Genomic DNA, 14,983 nt, shown 5'->3' on the forward strand with positions numbered 1-14,983 from the left:
TCACGCTTGACAGAGACATGGAGAAAATAACCGTGATCCATATCATCTCCACTCATGCTTTCTGCCTATCTAGAAAGGCGCCACTCCCTATGGGAAGCCTGATCAATAAGTATCGAATCGTTCTCCGGCAAGCCCTCAGGTTTATGATACATATTTGTGCACCGTAGTTGTAGTCAGAGGCATTAAGCATGCAAAGCCAAGCCAACAAGGCAGTGCACAAAAAAAATGACTTGCGCCAAAAAATCTTTATGACTAAGCAAAGAAATAATAGCAAAGTTTGAAGGAGACGTCAAAAGATTGATGGAAAACAGGCCTAGAATGACATACCTTCCATGACAGCTGTGAAAAACAGGAAATACTCTGTGACTGAGTAAAGAAAGGTGAAGATTCCCATCTTGAAGAACAGCTTCCCACAGGTCAGGCAGTACTCTTTTAGGGTTTCCACCAAATAATGAACAGAGACACAGCAGAACCACTGTAGCGCTGGAGGAATTGTGCTTGCTCCACAGAGCTGATGAAGTGGGAGGGAATCCTGATGGCGCCATCTACAGACTAAATAGTTCACTGATGAACTGCACCTCCAACATGCAGATCAAGACTAGGAGCATATGGTGAGTTATTGGGGAGAAAAGCTGGGCAGTAAATACATTTATTCATTACTTTACATGTACTTATGTCAGATTTTGAACTCTCCTGAGCGTTAGAGTATGAGTTTGGAGAGTAATGCGCCCCCCCCAACATTTTATTCATTAATTTTTTCGTGTTCATATTGGTGCACCTGTACTGCTGGTGATTGGGCACACCTCTGATATTTGAGCTTTAGTATTTATTAGACCAAGAGTATCGAAAAGTAGGCGCAGGCTAACTTCAGTTCCCGTGCTGTTAGAAGAGAAGTCGTTATTTTCCCCTTTTAACGTACGTTTGCTTCTATTTGAGCCATTTTAGCGAAGTAATAGTTCACTTGATTATGGGTTTGGACTCTATAGAGTGTAAATATCTACGTCTGTAGATGAATAGTTGTATTGGGTAATGTTTATTTTATTCAGTCAGTAATAATACATTTTAGAAAAGTATTAAAAACAGGCGAACTTGTGGACTCGTTGCTCTGGAGGGAGAGTCGCTATGGCAACAGTGAAGTCCGTCAACAAACATGGCAGGCGTGAGGTAAGTTATCCTTCTTAGCTCTTTTTGGTAACACATATACACTTATTTTACTGTAACCATTAGTTTTCATGTTTAGATTCCGCTGATTTTTAAATGTCTGCATATTTAAATAGTTACGACGCAAACGAAGTCATTCAGAGTGGTTTGATGTGAAACGGAGGTTAACTTCCAGATACACTTCCCGGGTCAGCATTGTTTACAGTGGTACTGGCAAAAGCTCAAAGTTATTTCATGAAAAAAAGATTATGGATATGCTTCATAAAACCTGGGACATCGTTTTAGGATAGTTTTGTGATCAGGTTTTGGCCTAAAGTGTATTGTTATAATCCATTAATGGCGTGAATGTCCACTTTTTGTTGAGAGGTTACTGTAATCATCCTTACATATAAAAGCTCAAAAGATTCGGTCACCAGCAGTTAGGTGGGTAGTAAATGAAATGGTTACCACTATAAAGAGCTTCTCTTGTTTTTCCATGTCCTCTGTCTGAGCAGTCTGGTTCCTCAGAAGGTGCGCTGGCTGCAGAGGGCAGATGATATATTTCAGGCTGCGGTGTGTGGAGATCAGGAATGGCTCCGGTTCAGCCTAAAGAGAGCACAGTCACCCTCACAGCCAAACAAACAGGTGAGGAAGTCACTACCCATTAAAACACAGTACGAGCTCAAATTACATTCATTTAGTTGTAGTTGTAGGATTGAATATTAAGGTAGGCAGATTATGGAACATAGGTTATACAGGCCAGTGTATTATGAGACAGTGTGTTTGGTATTATGAGACAGTATATTATGAGACAGGGTGTTTGGTATTATGAGACCGCGTGTTTGGTATTATTAGACAGTGTATTATGAGACAGCGTGTTTGGTATTATTAGACAGTGTATTATGAGACCGCGTGTTTGGTATTATTAGACAGTGTATTATGAGACCGCGTGTTTGGTATTATTAGACAGTGTATTATGAGACAGCGTGTTTGGTATTATTAGACAGTGTATTATGAGACAGTGTGTTTGGTATTATTAGACAGTGTATTATGAGACCGCGTGTTTGGTATTATTAGACAGTGTATTATGAGACAGCGTGTTTGGTATTATTAGACAGTGTATTATGAGACAGTGTGTTTGGTATTATTAGACAGTGTATTATGAGACCGCGTGTTTGGTATTATTAGACAGTGTATTATGAGACCGCGTGTTTGGTATTATTAGACAGTGTATTATGAGACAGCGTGTTTGGTATTATTAGACAGTGTATTATGAGACAGTGTGTTTGGTATTATGAGACAGTGTATTATGAGACAGTGTGTTTGGTATTATTAGACAGTGTATTATGAGACCGCGTGTTTGGTATTATTAGACAGTGTATTATGAGACAGCGTGTTTGGTATTATTAGACAGTGTATTATGAGACAGTTTGTTTGGTATTATGAGACAGTGTATTATGAGACAGTTTGTTTGGTATTATGAGACAGTGTATTATGAGACAGTGTGTTATGAGACAGCGTGTTTGGTATTATGAGACAGTGTATTATGAGACAGTGTGTTTGGTATTATGAGACAGTGTATTATGAAACAGCGTGTTTGGTATTATGAGACAGTGTATTATGAGACAGCGTGTTTGGTATTATGAGACAGTGTATTATGAGACAGTGTGTTTGGTATTATGAGACAGTATATTATGAGACAGCGTGTTTGGTATTATGAGACAGTATATAATGAGACAGCGTGTTTGGTATTATGAGACAGTGTATTATGAGACAGTGTGTTATGAGACAGCGTGTTTGGTATTATGAGACAGTATATTATGAGACTGTGTTTGGTATTATGAGACAGTATATTATGAGACAGCGTGTTTGGTATTATGAGACAGTGTATTTGGCATTCCCCACGACCCAGAAGAAGAAGCAGCTTAGAAGATGTGTGCGCATGTGTGTGTGTTTGGTATTATGAGACAGTGTATTATGAGACAGCGTGTTTGATATTATGAGACCAACTGATTAAAGTGGAATCAGATGTGACTGCTTGTTTGGAATGAAACCTGCAGCCACATTGTCCTTTGAGTATACAACTGTTGACCTCTGTCATAGACCCTTGTCGACAAAGTTTTAAGATGCAAGATTCTTGAATTTTGACTCAAAATAAACAAGAGTTTCTTAAGAACAGCTTTTTTACCTTAATGACTAAATATCATCGTGTGAAACGTTCTGCTGCAGCCTGTCTGTGTTTTCAGGTTATATGGTGTGTCTGTTTTTGGTTATAAACGACTTTCCCCATCTTCCCCTTGTTTTAATTTTGTGTATGTGTGTATTAGGGTCTCACTGTGCTCCATGTGTCTGCTCAGCATGGTCGGCTGGACTGCATGAAGCTGCTTGTGGATTCTCATTGTGTGGATGTGAATGCCAGTTGTCCGCGTGGGCGAAGACCCCTGCACATGGTGCTCAGTCCACAGAGCAAACCACACTCACATGCCTGCCTCATATACCTGCTACAGAATGGAGCCCAGCACAATGTGTACAATCTGCTTTCTGCTAAATAATAGAGAAGAACACAACTGCCATTGTGATGTTGAAGTTTCAGTCACGCTGTTTGTAGTGCAGTGGATATGATGACTAAGTAGCTGGTTTGCTAACCAACAGTTTGAGCAGTTACAAAAAGTATTGAAAGATATAGAGAAAATGGGACTTCTAACATCTGGGCAAGACCTGATAGACCACCAAAACTGTCACCATCAGATAAACACTTTACACTTTACACAAGCTTTCATCTTTGAGAGGAGAAAATATAGGTCCACATTTGCTTAAGACAACTCAACACTATGAGCCAGATAGGATGTGTAGCTGCCAAGACTCTGTTACTAAGAAAAAGGAAGTGGATAAAGAAGAAAACAATTTGCAAACAAAAGAGGCTGTTAATATTCTCAGACTGTACTGACCACCACACTTTTAATGATGTTGAGCCCAGACCTCAACATCATTAAATGTGTTTGGGATTACTGATGTATAATTGAAAATAGTATAGTTACTGAGGCTTCTGTGTAAGGTTTTTGGCTTTTTTTTAATGCTGAAAAATAAATAATGTACTTAATGGTCATTTGAACTGGAAATTAAATAAAATGGTGGCTTTGGCACAGCACTATATGTATATATGTAATAATAATAGAAATAATAATGAGAAAAAGAAGAATAGATTTAATGTGTTTACTCCAGGAAAAAAGCCATTTAGAGTAAAAGCACAAACCTTTATAATCCCAAAACAATGGAAAGACAGATAAGATCAGCAGTCCTGTAGGTTAAGGTTAAGATTGTTATACTCCCAGATCCACAGATGAAGGACTGACCCCTCTGCATATGGCTGCAGCTGAAGGCCTGAGAGAGTGTGTGGAATCGCTGGTTGAGGTTGGAGCAGACACACACGCATGTGACAGCAGAGGACACACACCCCTGGACCTTGCTCGCATCTGGGGTCATAGGGTTGTTGCCAGGTAAAACCCTTGAATTAAAATATTTACAATGGTTGACAGTCATCAGATCCTTAGTGGCCTAACAGAATATACTGTATATTTAAATGAAATGTAATGAAAAGCAATATTAGTAAAAATGTTGGTGAGGATATTTGTCCACATATAATTGAATAATTGGATAAATTGGACAAGATTGTTAATAAAATAGTCATTACCATTGGCTTTCAATTTTTTTGCAATCACTGCATGAGTTCTGTCACACATATATTAAGAGACTGGGGATCTTCAGTGGTCTGTGATACAGCCCTTTTCAGTTCCTGCGTTGCTTACTCTCAGTGAGTTTGAAACTGGGGGATTGATAGGGCCAGTCAAGGACATCCATGGCCCTGAAAAATTTCATAGTGATTCAGTCTGAGCAGTTAAGATGTTTACATACAAACTCAGAATCACAGTCAATTCACAATAGGGAAAAGTGAACCAGTTTTACTGTGTTTGCCCAGGGCACCTTGTTTCACAGCTGTGGTGCTGTGAAGCCATAAGAAGTTATTTTCTTAATTAAATGACTCATTATTTAACATTCAGTGTAGTATCTCAAAAGAATACAACAAGAAACAAGAACACTACTCGGTCAATGTTTCAAGAAAATCAGCCATTATTTTGAGAAAATAAGTTTTTTTTTTCTTTTTTCAAAATTTTAAATTAAATGCGCTGCCAGAAATAAAAAGGAATGACTTAACTATATTACATAGATTCAGAACCATACCCAAAATAGTTTAACAGGACAGTAGAAACTTCACCTTAATTCTGACAGACTTTGTCTATAGGGACATGATCAGCTTAGAGGTGATCGTGAGTGACAGGTGTTCACAGACTTAGCAGGGGTTGTAGGGCTGTCATGAAAGCAGAGATTGAGTGATATAATTTGTCATTGGCAGGAAAGGTTTCAGAAACAAAGGCATAGAAGGTATCAGGTGCACGCAGGGAGGTGTGGTGGGTATCAGGTGGGCTGAGGTCAGTAGACCAGCAGGTTGCACTGCATGTGAAATCATGCAACAAAGGCACCCTGAAAGCAATAGAAAGTGATGTGGGTAAATGAGCCTTGGTAAATATAGCCTTGCCCAGAGGATGATGGGTTCTCCTTTTAAGGCTTGGTTCCTCTCAGTGTTTCTTCCCCATGCACGTAGAGCAGAGGTTTCAATTCCAGACACTGAATACAGTTTCTGATACTGGGTTTTGTCATTGCCTGTAGGTACATCACTAGGTGGTCAATCTGTTACATCAACAGTTCAAATAACAACCTGTGATTACAAAATACTGGGCTGGAAATAGGATTCAGTGTCCAGAACTGAAGACTTCTGCCTTAAGAAGTTTCCTTGCTGCGCTTGCCTTAAACTTGCTCATTGCTGGTATGAAATCGCATCTCTTTAAAGCTGCTTTGGGACAATATCTGTTGTAACAATGGCTATATGAATAAAATTGAGTTCAACTGAAAGAATGCATGGTATTTCAAGTGAAATTACAGTTAAAACTAACTACATTATTCAGCCACTAGGCAGTCAATTCACTGCTGTCACAAATTATATTGTATACTGTAACATTCTGTGTTGGACAGGTTTCTGAAGAATGCCATGTGGCAGAGGGATAAAAAGGAAGACATGGAGAGACAAAAAGCACTGCAGAATCTCAGACAGGATCTCATCAGGATGTACCGGAGTGTAGAGGCCAAGGAGAAGGTTTGTTTCAGAATTGCTCACTTTCCGTTTTTAACTGTATTAAAAAATAAATGAAACTAAGAAGACAGTACAGTTACAGTAGTAGCTACATTCTTTTTAAAAAATTCCAAATGGTTTGTGGCCTGGATGTACAGTTCCTGGAAGCAGCATTATTTGGTATAGCCATTTCAAAAAAGTTCTTCACATTCATGTCCCTCATTTACAAAAATGACTATTGAAAGGTACTGAACTAAAAAAAATGCTTCTGTAGTATAGCTCCAAATAAAACACTTTAGCACTTTTATTTTTAAGACTGTACCTTTCTGGTGAATTCACTTTACTGCATAGGTCATCCTCACATTTCCATGGTGGTTTCAGGTGGCCAGAGAGGCTATAAATGAGCAGAAAGTGTCTGAGTGGGCTGAGAAGAAAGGGCTTCCTTTACTTCCTTTTACGACTCCTGTGAGGGGCACATGGACATTAAGCCATGGCTCCTGCTTATCTAGTGAGCCTCTGAAAACAAAAAGCAAAAAGAAACACAACTCAAGTGCACAAAGAGAAGCATGGAACATCTCTCCTAATCCATCCAAACCTCCTCCAGCTAGCACCAGTCGGCCACAGGAGGTGCGAATGGGAATCCATCCAGAGGAAGCACCACCAGAGCCAGATCTGCATCAAAGGATGACGCTGAGGTGTAATGAGGATGGCCACATCCACTACACTACCTCATGGGACAAGGTTCCACAGCCAGTTCCTGCCTTGCCACTGGACGTCATTAAGAAGGGCCTGTTTCCGTCCGCTTTCCTCTCCCGAATCACTTCTCCACTGCAATTCCATGCAAGCAGTGTGCTGGACCTGCCACATCAAGGTTGCACCACACGACCAGGAGCTTCACCATGGACTGAAGTGGCAATGCACCTGGCAGAAGAGCTGGAGCAGGGCCATTACTAAATGGTAAATGACTAGTTACCAAGCCTGGAGTCCCCTGCACAGCATATTTTAGTGTTTTCTCTCATCCAGCACACACTTCAAGATTTTGTTCATTAATCAATCAATGTCCTGTTTCCACAAGTTCTTTCCTAGCTTTACCAAATGCAAAAATCTCATTGAACTTCATTATGATAATAAATATACTAAACTACACAAAGTGGTTTAATCACTGGAGTTTGCAGTAGCCATAAGGCAGCATGAGAAAACTAAATGCCTAAATGTAGCACTTTTGCTAAAAACTTGTAGTGCACTTGAATTTCTCATCTTCTTTACTTTGCGTTTTTGCAAGTGCTTTTGGAAGCTTGTCCAGTCTAACAGTATCTACAAAAGAATGCATATGTGGGTAGAGCATGGATAGGTTAGTTAATTAGCTGGATCAGCTGTTCTAGAGCAGTGAAAACAAAGATAAGGCAAATAATATGGCAAGGGATACTCCATCACCAGGATAGGTAACCAGTTCTGGTTAAGTCTGAGGACGCAACTCTATAATCATATTCAGCCATTTAGATACACTACATGTCCAGAAGTATCCAGACACCCCTTCTTAATAGTGAAGTCAGCTTCTTTAAGGGGCACCCATTGCTGACACAGGTGTTCGCTTGCACATATACAGCTGTACATATTCTCTGTAGAAAAGCAATGCCAATAGAATGAGAGCCTGGAGCAGCTGCCCATGAGTCTAAGGTCACCATGTCCAAAGCCAATCATTGGCTAAAGGGGTATAAAGCCCTCTAGCCTTGGACTGTGAAGAAGTAGAACTGCATTCACTGGCGTGATGAACCATCCAATACATTTGCCATGAGTAGGAGTAACTGTTATGATCCAGAACTAATGTTCCAGCATCAGTGTCTGACCTCACTAATGCTGTTGTAGCTGAATGCAATCATTACCAGCATCTACTTTAAAGTCTTCCCAGAAAAGTAGAGGTTGTTACTGCAGCAAAGCAGGGACAAACATCCTATTAATATACTTGATTTCGGATGAAACACTGAGTAAACAATGTCTACATAGTTGTTACCAAAATAACTCCAAGGCTTACAATAGAACAGTATGTGATTTGCATGTTTATAGATATTAAAAAGGACTTTATTGCCTTATTTTTTATTAAATGTCCCTTTTCTGACTAGCTTCTGACTGAGCTTATATGCTGACAAAGATACACATTTACTCCTGAGAAGCTTTAGGTCTCTGGCTAAACCACGTTTTGTATATAGAAAACCACAGAAGCGGTTTCCTTGGACCAGAAAAACCCTGTCTATTTGACATTTGTAAAAAGCTTGAAACTGCATAAAATTTTAAACCATGCTAAAAGTGTTGATGAATGCTGCCTAATGAGTACAAACAGAACAACACTGCTGACCAGGCCACCTCTACAGATCAGTGAAGTATGAAGAAAAGTTAAAAAAAAAAAAGAAAAAAAAAAAAGCAGACTTTCCCCCTTGAGGAGACTACGTTTGAGTTACAGCTGTGACGTGTGGTTGGCTGTCAGGGACACGACTACAGTGACCTAGGTCACTGCACACGTAACAGTCCCACTGTTGTTGTCAGGTCTCTCCAGAGGATCCCTTGCGTCTGCTCTTACTGTGAAGAAAATGTAGCATTTTTACTCTGATCTTAGACCAGCTGCAACTATCTCAACACTGCTCTTATTCTTCATAAGAACCCATGCAGGAACTGATTTCAGCTCAGCCACAGTGGCTGTATTACCAAAACATTCTCTCTTGCTCCCCTAAGTGGCATATTCCCCAGGTGAGAGCTTGCTAAAGTGAGTGTATGTGTAAGAGTCTTGAGGCAGATTGTGCTGACCTCCCAGCAACCTCACACTTCCACTTATGACCTGCAGGTGCCCCTCATATAAAGGGCAAGCAATCACAGACAAATGTGAGAGGGTTTCATACCTCAAATGAATAAAAAAAATTAGAAATGGATATTCTCAATTTGTGGAAACTGGATATGGCTTTTCAGCACAAAGAATAGAACAGTTAACTGCCATTTTATTAGAAATTCTTCACTTTATCTGCTTCTGTGAAAAACATCCAAAGAGAGAGCACTGTGGTCAATTTCATTTTACTTTCAAAATAAGTATCACTCAACTGGCTCCCAACTTATGAAGGACAAGATGAAAGTGACCACATCATTGCTTACATCTGCACCCATATGTATTAAGCATCTCTGAGAACAAGAGTCTTCTAAATTAAAAAGTACATAGGGATGCTTACTCTGAGATGTTTTACACATATACAAAAGTTTGAATACCCCAGATCACATTACATGTATAGTCTATTTTCTAAGTGAAAATAAGTTAGCACATCCTCTACAGGGAACAAACTTCAATATGGCATTTTTTTATGTACAATTTCCATTTGCTTAGTTTGAGATATTGAAAAAAATAAAACATAAAATATAAAATGTGCCATAACATTTGCAGTCACATTGTGATTTTTTTCCACAAAAAGGCCTACATTATAAACAGCAATTTCTAAAACATGCAGAATTTTGTTCTCTTGAGATTATAACTTATTTCTATTAGAAAAATCAACAAAATATAATCTGACCAGGGCACCCAGACTTTCGCATACAACTATATCACTGCTGTTCCTACAGGTATTCACATATGTGCTTAAATCAGAAAAAAATTGTACAAACATTTTTGTTCTTTACTGCACACAAATAATAAAAAGCAGGATCAACAATATGGCCATTATGACTGTGGTATGACAATTAAAATGTTCACAATAAACCCCCAACATTAATGGATAACCACACAAACACTAATTGCGTGGATCACACAACATGATCATCTGCAACTGCTATTACCAATTTATGGCAAGAAGCCTGCACCAATAATCCAATAATCAAATGTCTATTATTCAAGCCTTTAAAAATTAAAGACTTTGGAAGAGGTTTTCAGGCATAGATTAACCCTAGATCCAGACTAAATTGGGAAAACCCACCTAAAGTGTAACTTTAGTCGAAGACCAGGCTTAATCCCTGCCAGGAAAACCACAGCCTGAAGTCATTCCAAGGCTGAGGGCTGCGTACAGAGCATTAGTTGGCTGTGCTCGCTTCGCTTAAACAGTCAGTTGGACAGACAGAGAGACAGATATGTACGTTCAAGTTGAGGACCTTGTGTGTCCGTTGCAGGGTGTTGCATCTGCCCAGGCGTCGTCCTCTACTACTTCTTAAGTCATTTCGTCTCTGGGCCAAAACATCCCCCTCCCCTCTGTCCCTTACACTAGTCCATTGAGGCAGCTGGACACAGCAACTCTTTAACCTGTCTCTCAACCCCACCCGATCCTTCTATCTGTCCTCCAGCCTATCCCGTCAGTGGTTCAGTACATTTTCTGTCGGCTTGGCAAAACGGCCTCCTTCAGGAAGGAGAAGATCAAAAGGATCCCTGAGCGTTTGCCCCTCTTCCCTTTCGTGAAGTAGTTTGACACCACATCATCTGGAAGACGAACAGAACACAATTTAAATGTGGACTGAACAGACTGAACAGTCTAAAGCACTCAATTCACATCAGAAGTTTTTCAACTTAGGAGTCTGTTATGATTACGACAAAGATTAATCAGTTTTAAATCTTTTCAATAACCTAGCAGTGATTTGAAAAAACAACCTTGCCATAGCAGCCGTTGTTGCATACCTAACCTGCCTCGAGACATACATACATAAACACACACACATACATACACACACACATTCCCTTACCTCCTTGCTGCATGGTGGATGGGAGAACATTTTCTCCAGCAGAGAGGGATACAAAGAAAGAAAATGGTATCACCCACAAGCAAATTGTGAAGTACGCCAAGACCTGGAAACAAGATGAATTATTTGGATTAATGAGCAACGTCAATAACAACAGAGTACATATTCAGTGATGAGACATACATTTTAAAAAATTAAAATGTTTACTGGTAATTTTCAAAGTTTTTATTCACCTCTGAGAAGGCATAGTACTCCTCTGCAAAGTATTGAAAGGCCATATAGTGATTAATCACCACTAGTACTGAGAAAGAAAGAAAGACAGACTTTTTACAGTGTTTCACATAAAAGCAAGGTATCTTATGAATGCAACTAAAAACAAGAAACTAAAATGCAAAACAGAAAAACAATTCAGAAATTTCAAGGCCAAAGTCTAATACTTTTGCTAACACTTGTGAGACCTAAGCAACATCATCTACCATTCATGGTTACTTACTACAAGACAGGATAAAGTTTGGTGAGCTGAGCATGATGTAGGGGAAGGTCTGCAGCAGCCCAAAGTAAACAAGGTTAGTGAAGAGGCCAACTCCAATCATTAGTGTAGGGAAGCCTTCAAACAGGTACAGCCCTGCCAACACACCTGTGGAGAACTGAAACAGAAGGCAGGACTCAGTGTTAGACAACTGAGGGAAAGGCTGCAGAACCACACTAACTACCTTTAAATATGAGGCTGTATCTAATGAAAACCTGTATGGGAATATAATATACACAACACTGCAGAAAATCCACTGTAGATCAAAAACTTACCAGTATCATGTATTTTATTATTCGACTGGTGGCGACTGTGTACTCCTCTATCAACTCTGCCAAGTAATATAGACCTGCAGCTGCACAAGAAAAAACAACATACTAAGAAAAAAAGACATAAAACAACAATAATAGGGAGAAACAAGGAAAACAGAGCAAAAAATGCAACATCATAGTCCACACTCCCTATACATGCTGGCAAAGGTGTTCCCTAAGGCCAGTTCTTCAGCACTTAGCAGTGTTTTATAACTTCACTGCTCTAACACATCTGATTCAAATCAAGAAACAATGTGAAAGGTCCAGAAAACACAACACTGTGCAGTGAAATTAGGAAACAATGACCTGTATTGGGTCTACAAATCAAAAGAATTAATAAATATAGTATATAGTACATATAAACAAACAGAACCACTTTACAACATTTTCACAAGGCTACTGCAGGCAACAAACATTAAAAAATGTTTTAAGATTTACATCCAAAATGAGGCTGAGAGCACACTGTGCCCGTGCACAGGCAGCGCTGCTGATCATTCAAATGAGAAGGAGGGGAGGGTTAGGGACTCCAGAACATTTCAACTACTAAGAAAGTTCCCTCAAAAATGTATGACAAGGCCTGACAAGCAGACATCCTGCTGAACTTTTCTCTGAACTATACTCTATGCAACCTGCCAAAAGAGGTGAGCAGAGTAGGCTAAAAGCATTCTCAGGCCAAGCTTTTGCTAGTTCAATGAAATAATGACTCGCTTAGAAGTAAAAGCAGCTACCAAACACAACTTGCTTAAGAGCAAATAAATAAGTACAGAACTACAGTGAAACTTCTCAGTACATCCTACATCTATCAGCATTGGAAGAGAAGTTTGTTAGACTCTATTGTTCCCTTTTCTGGGCATAACCTTTGTACAGGGAACATGTATTGTTCTTTGTTTCCTAATGTGTAAAATTCAGCAATAAACAGCAATGGTGCATTTAAACTCTCCGTAGAGGATGAGTAAAAACAGGTCACATGACTCATGACTTCTGCATACAGCTGTATTTGGTCTAAAATAAAATGTTAATGTTTGAATGTGAGAGGTGTGGACTACGGCACAGCAGAATTAAACTGAATTAGGAACTGCATGTGGTGAGATGCATTGGAAAAAAGTGCATGTACACCATTTTTCTAAAGTTGTTCTAGATAAGAGGGTCTACTAAATGTAATAAATGTCAATGCACATTTATGCAGAGCAACTTAAAGTGCTTTGGTGCCCACTCAGACTAGGCATCACTAGCAATTATAAACATTTTAGTGAGTGCAAGTTTAGTGCTTGTTTAAACACGTTGATGATAGTATCCAGTAAAAGGGGCGATGATCTAGCTGACAGACATGTCTTACAGAAATCAGGCACTTTCAGTCTAACTTAATTTGCCATGTGCTTCTGTCATGGGCTGATAAGACTGCATGTAGCATCACCGGTGCTGCCATTTTAATTACCTCGTTTAATAAACTGGACCTGGCCTCTTGTGCAAATGCCACGAAGCAGTGGAAGCAGCATTAGCTCATTCTTGCCAAAGGGTGGAGCTCGACTAGGTACCACTACAGGTAGGACAAGTGTCGAGGCAGCAAGTTCCCAACATGACTGACAGATCTGCCAACGTGGACAGCACAGCTACCGCCCATTCACGCGTGCAGACGCGGCTTTAACGTCACTTTACTCTGCCAATTACCGTTTAAACACTGGCCAAAACCTTTCCACGAATAATTAGCTACTACACTTAAATGCAATACAGTTAACGAAATAAACTAAAATGAAGAAAACTGGCTTTACACAATACAGAAAACTAAACCAGCAAGCTAAACACTGGGACATTTCTCCAGACCCAGATTAAGCCTTGAACTGCACTAAAGACGACTTTTAATGGTATACCATGTTCAATTCTCTAAACTTGGTGTAAGGCTGGGCTTAATCTAGGTTGCATCCGGGAAGCTAGTCCAAAGAGTTTGAAGCGACCGGTTCTTTATAAAAAAGAAAGAAAAACAAACAATGCTAAATGTTTCGTCGTCGTGTTGGCTAAGCCTCTACAAAAATAAGTAGGCACTCGTGAATCTGAGTGTGACGGTTATTAATGCTGTTACTACTGAATAACAGATTTCACGTATTAAGTTTCAAACTGATGCATTATTTTACCTAAAACTGCGCCCCAGTAACGAAGCCCCAGTTCAATTAGCTGTTAGCTGTGGTCTCCTAAGAGAGGGCTGCTTGAGTTTCTTTGACTAGAGCACAAGGGATTGATTCCTTCACCCAAAGACAGAGAGGGAGACCAGCAGTTTACTCACCTAATTTACAGACTGGTGGCGTTAGCTAGTGATTCGTCATTTTATTCCCCACAATAAATAACAGAAAATAATAATAGCATCCGACGCTAACTATATGCTAAGCTAACCTTCTCCAACCCAGACTGACTGTTTCTGCAAACAGTACAATATCGATGTTGTAGTTCTGCAATATTAAAATCCTCACTGTCATGTCCCAAAGGCTTTTACTACACAGCATCAGCCTAAATCTATAACTACTGATCAACCTGTCAGGAGAACTAACGTTAAATTTGAGAACAGCCGACGCCGGTAAGCTAGCGAGTTAGCTAGCCAGCTAATAAGCCCTGTAGAAGAAGAAGGACGATGATGTCGACCTCTGTTTAATCCTGTATAATACCAGCGCACTTCTCCCCGACTCCCTGACACGAAAATGTTAATGTATTTGAGGAGTCGGGCTGCTAAACGGCGAATGTGACACGTTCTAAGGAGAAACGGGAGGCGTTACTGAACGGCTCAAGCTCAGCTCAGCGAGGCAGGACAGTTCACAGAACCCAAAAACAACTCACCAATAGCGAGAGTAACAAAGGATATCTGTATCACCAACGACAGCCAGCTGAGCACATAAATAAACCACATCTTCTCAGCGATTAGAACAAAACGAGCTCTCAAATAAACACAGAATGTAAACAAAAACAGCTAATTGTATCGCTGGGTATAGTGCTAAAGGGCTGAAGTGGACAGTTCAGGTAGCGTTTCCTTAGACAGCGGGCTAGAGTCACAGCGCCGCCTCCGGGTGGAGGGGAAACTGCAGCCGTGAAGATTCTGCGCAGGCAGGCTCTGAAGTGGAGTTGCTGTTAGTTTAG

General features: G+C 39.9%; 2 protein-coding genes across 4 annotated transcripts; one reads left to right on the plus strand and one right to left on the minus strand.

The window, feature by feature from the left end:
- Positions 1 to 593: 593 nt before the first annotated feature.
- si:ch211-1o7.2 (ankyrin repeat domain-containing protein 53) lies at positions 594 to 9,610 on the plus strand. 2 transcript variants are annotated; one of them, XM_017683030.2, is made up of 7 exons: positions 594 to 611; positions 1,067 to 1,164; positions 1,656 to 1,785; positions 3,468 to 3,667; positions 4,473 to 4,637; positions 6,229 to 6,349; positions 6,707 to 9,610. In XM_017683030.2, the coding sequence occupies exons 2-7, from the start codon at positions 1,151 to 1,153 to the stop codon at positions 7,277 to 7,279; spliced, it is 1,203 nt and encodes a 400-aa protein (XP_017538519.1). In that variant the 5' UTR covers positions 594 to 611; positions 1,067 to 1,150; the 3' UTR covers positions 7,280 to 9,610. The 2 variants fall into 2 exon arrangements, with proteins under 2 accessions (XP_017538519.1, XP_017538520.1); XM_017683031.2 differs by lacking the exon at positions 594 to 611 and having other exon boundaries at positions 625 to 1,164; positions 3,468 to 3,590; positions 4,514 to 4,637.
- On the minus strand, positions 9,296 to 14,888 carry tex261 (testis expressed 261). Of its 2 annotated transcripts, none has more exons than XM_017683037.2 (6): positions 14,687 to 14,888; positions 11,828 to 11,907; positions 11,517 to 11,670; positions 11,257 to 11,324; positions 11,027 to 11,129; positions 9,296 to 10,766 (listed from the first exon to the last, which is right to left on the minus strand). In XM_017683037.2, the coding sequence occupies exons 1-6, from the start codon at positions 14,754 to 14,756 to the stop codon at positions 10,651 to 10,653; spliced, it is 591 nt and encodes a 196-aa protein (XP_017538526.1). In that variant the 5' UTR covers positions 14,757 to 14,888; the 3' UTR covers positions 9,296 to 10,650. The 2 variants fall into 2 exon arrangements, with proteins under 2 accessions (XP_017538526.1, XP_017538527.1); XM_017683038.2 differs by lacking the exon at positions 14,687 to 14,888 and adding an exon at positions 13,299 to 14,677.
- Between the last annotated feature and the right edge of the window lie 95 nt (positions 14,889 to 14,983).

Source organism: Pygocentrus nattereri, chromosome 2 (assembly GCF_015220715.1).
Source record: "Pygocentrus nattereri isolate fPygNat1 chromosome 2, fPygNat1.pri, whole genome shotgun sequence".
Classification (NCBI taxonomy): domain Eukaryota; kingdom Metazoa; phylum Chordata; class Actinopteri; order Characiformes; family Serrasalmidae; genus Pygocentrus; species Pygocentrus nattereri.

Coding starts and splice junctions, on each gene's coding strand:
- si:ch211-1o7.2 (XM_017683030.2), top strand. Junction 1,786..3,467: donor CCTCACAGCCAAACAAACAG/GTGAGGAAGTCA, acceptor TGTGTGTATTAG/GGTCTCACTGTGCTCCATGT. Junction 3,668..4,472: donor AATGGAGCCCAGCACAATGT/GTACAATCTGCT, acceptor TTATACTCCCAG/ATCCACAGATGAAGGACTGA.
- tex261 (XM_017683037.2), bottom strand. CDS start 14,756: ATGTGGTTTATTTATGTGCTCAGCTGGCTGTCGTTGGTGATACAGATA. Junction 11,908..14,686: donor CTTTGTTACTCTCGCTATTG/GTGAGTTGTTTT, acceptor TTTCTTGTGCAG/CTGCAGGTCTATATTACTTG. Junction 11,130..11,256: donor AGTACTATGCCTTCTCAGAG/GTGAATAAAAAC, acceptor TCTTGTTTCCAG/GTCTTGGCGTACTTCACAAT.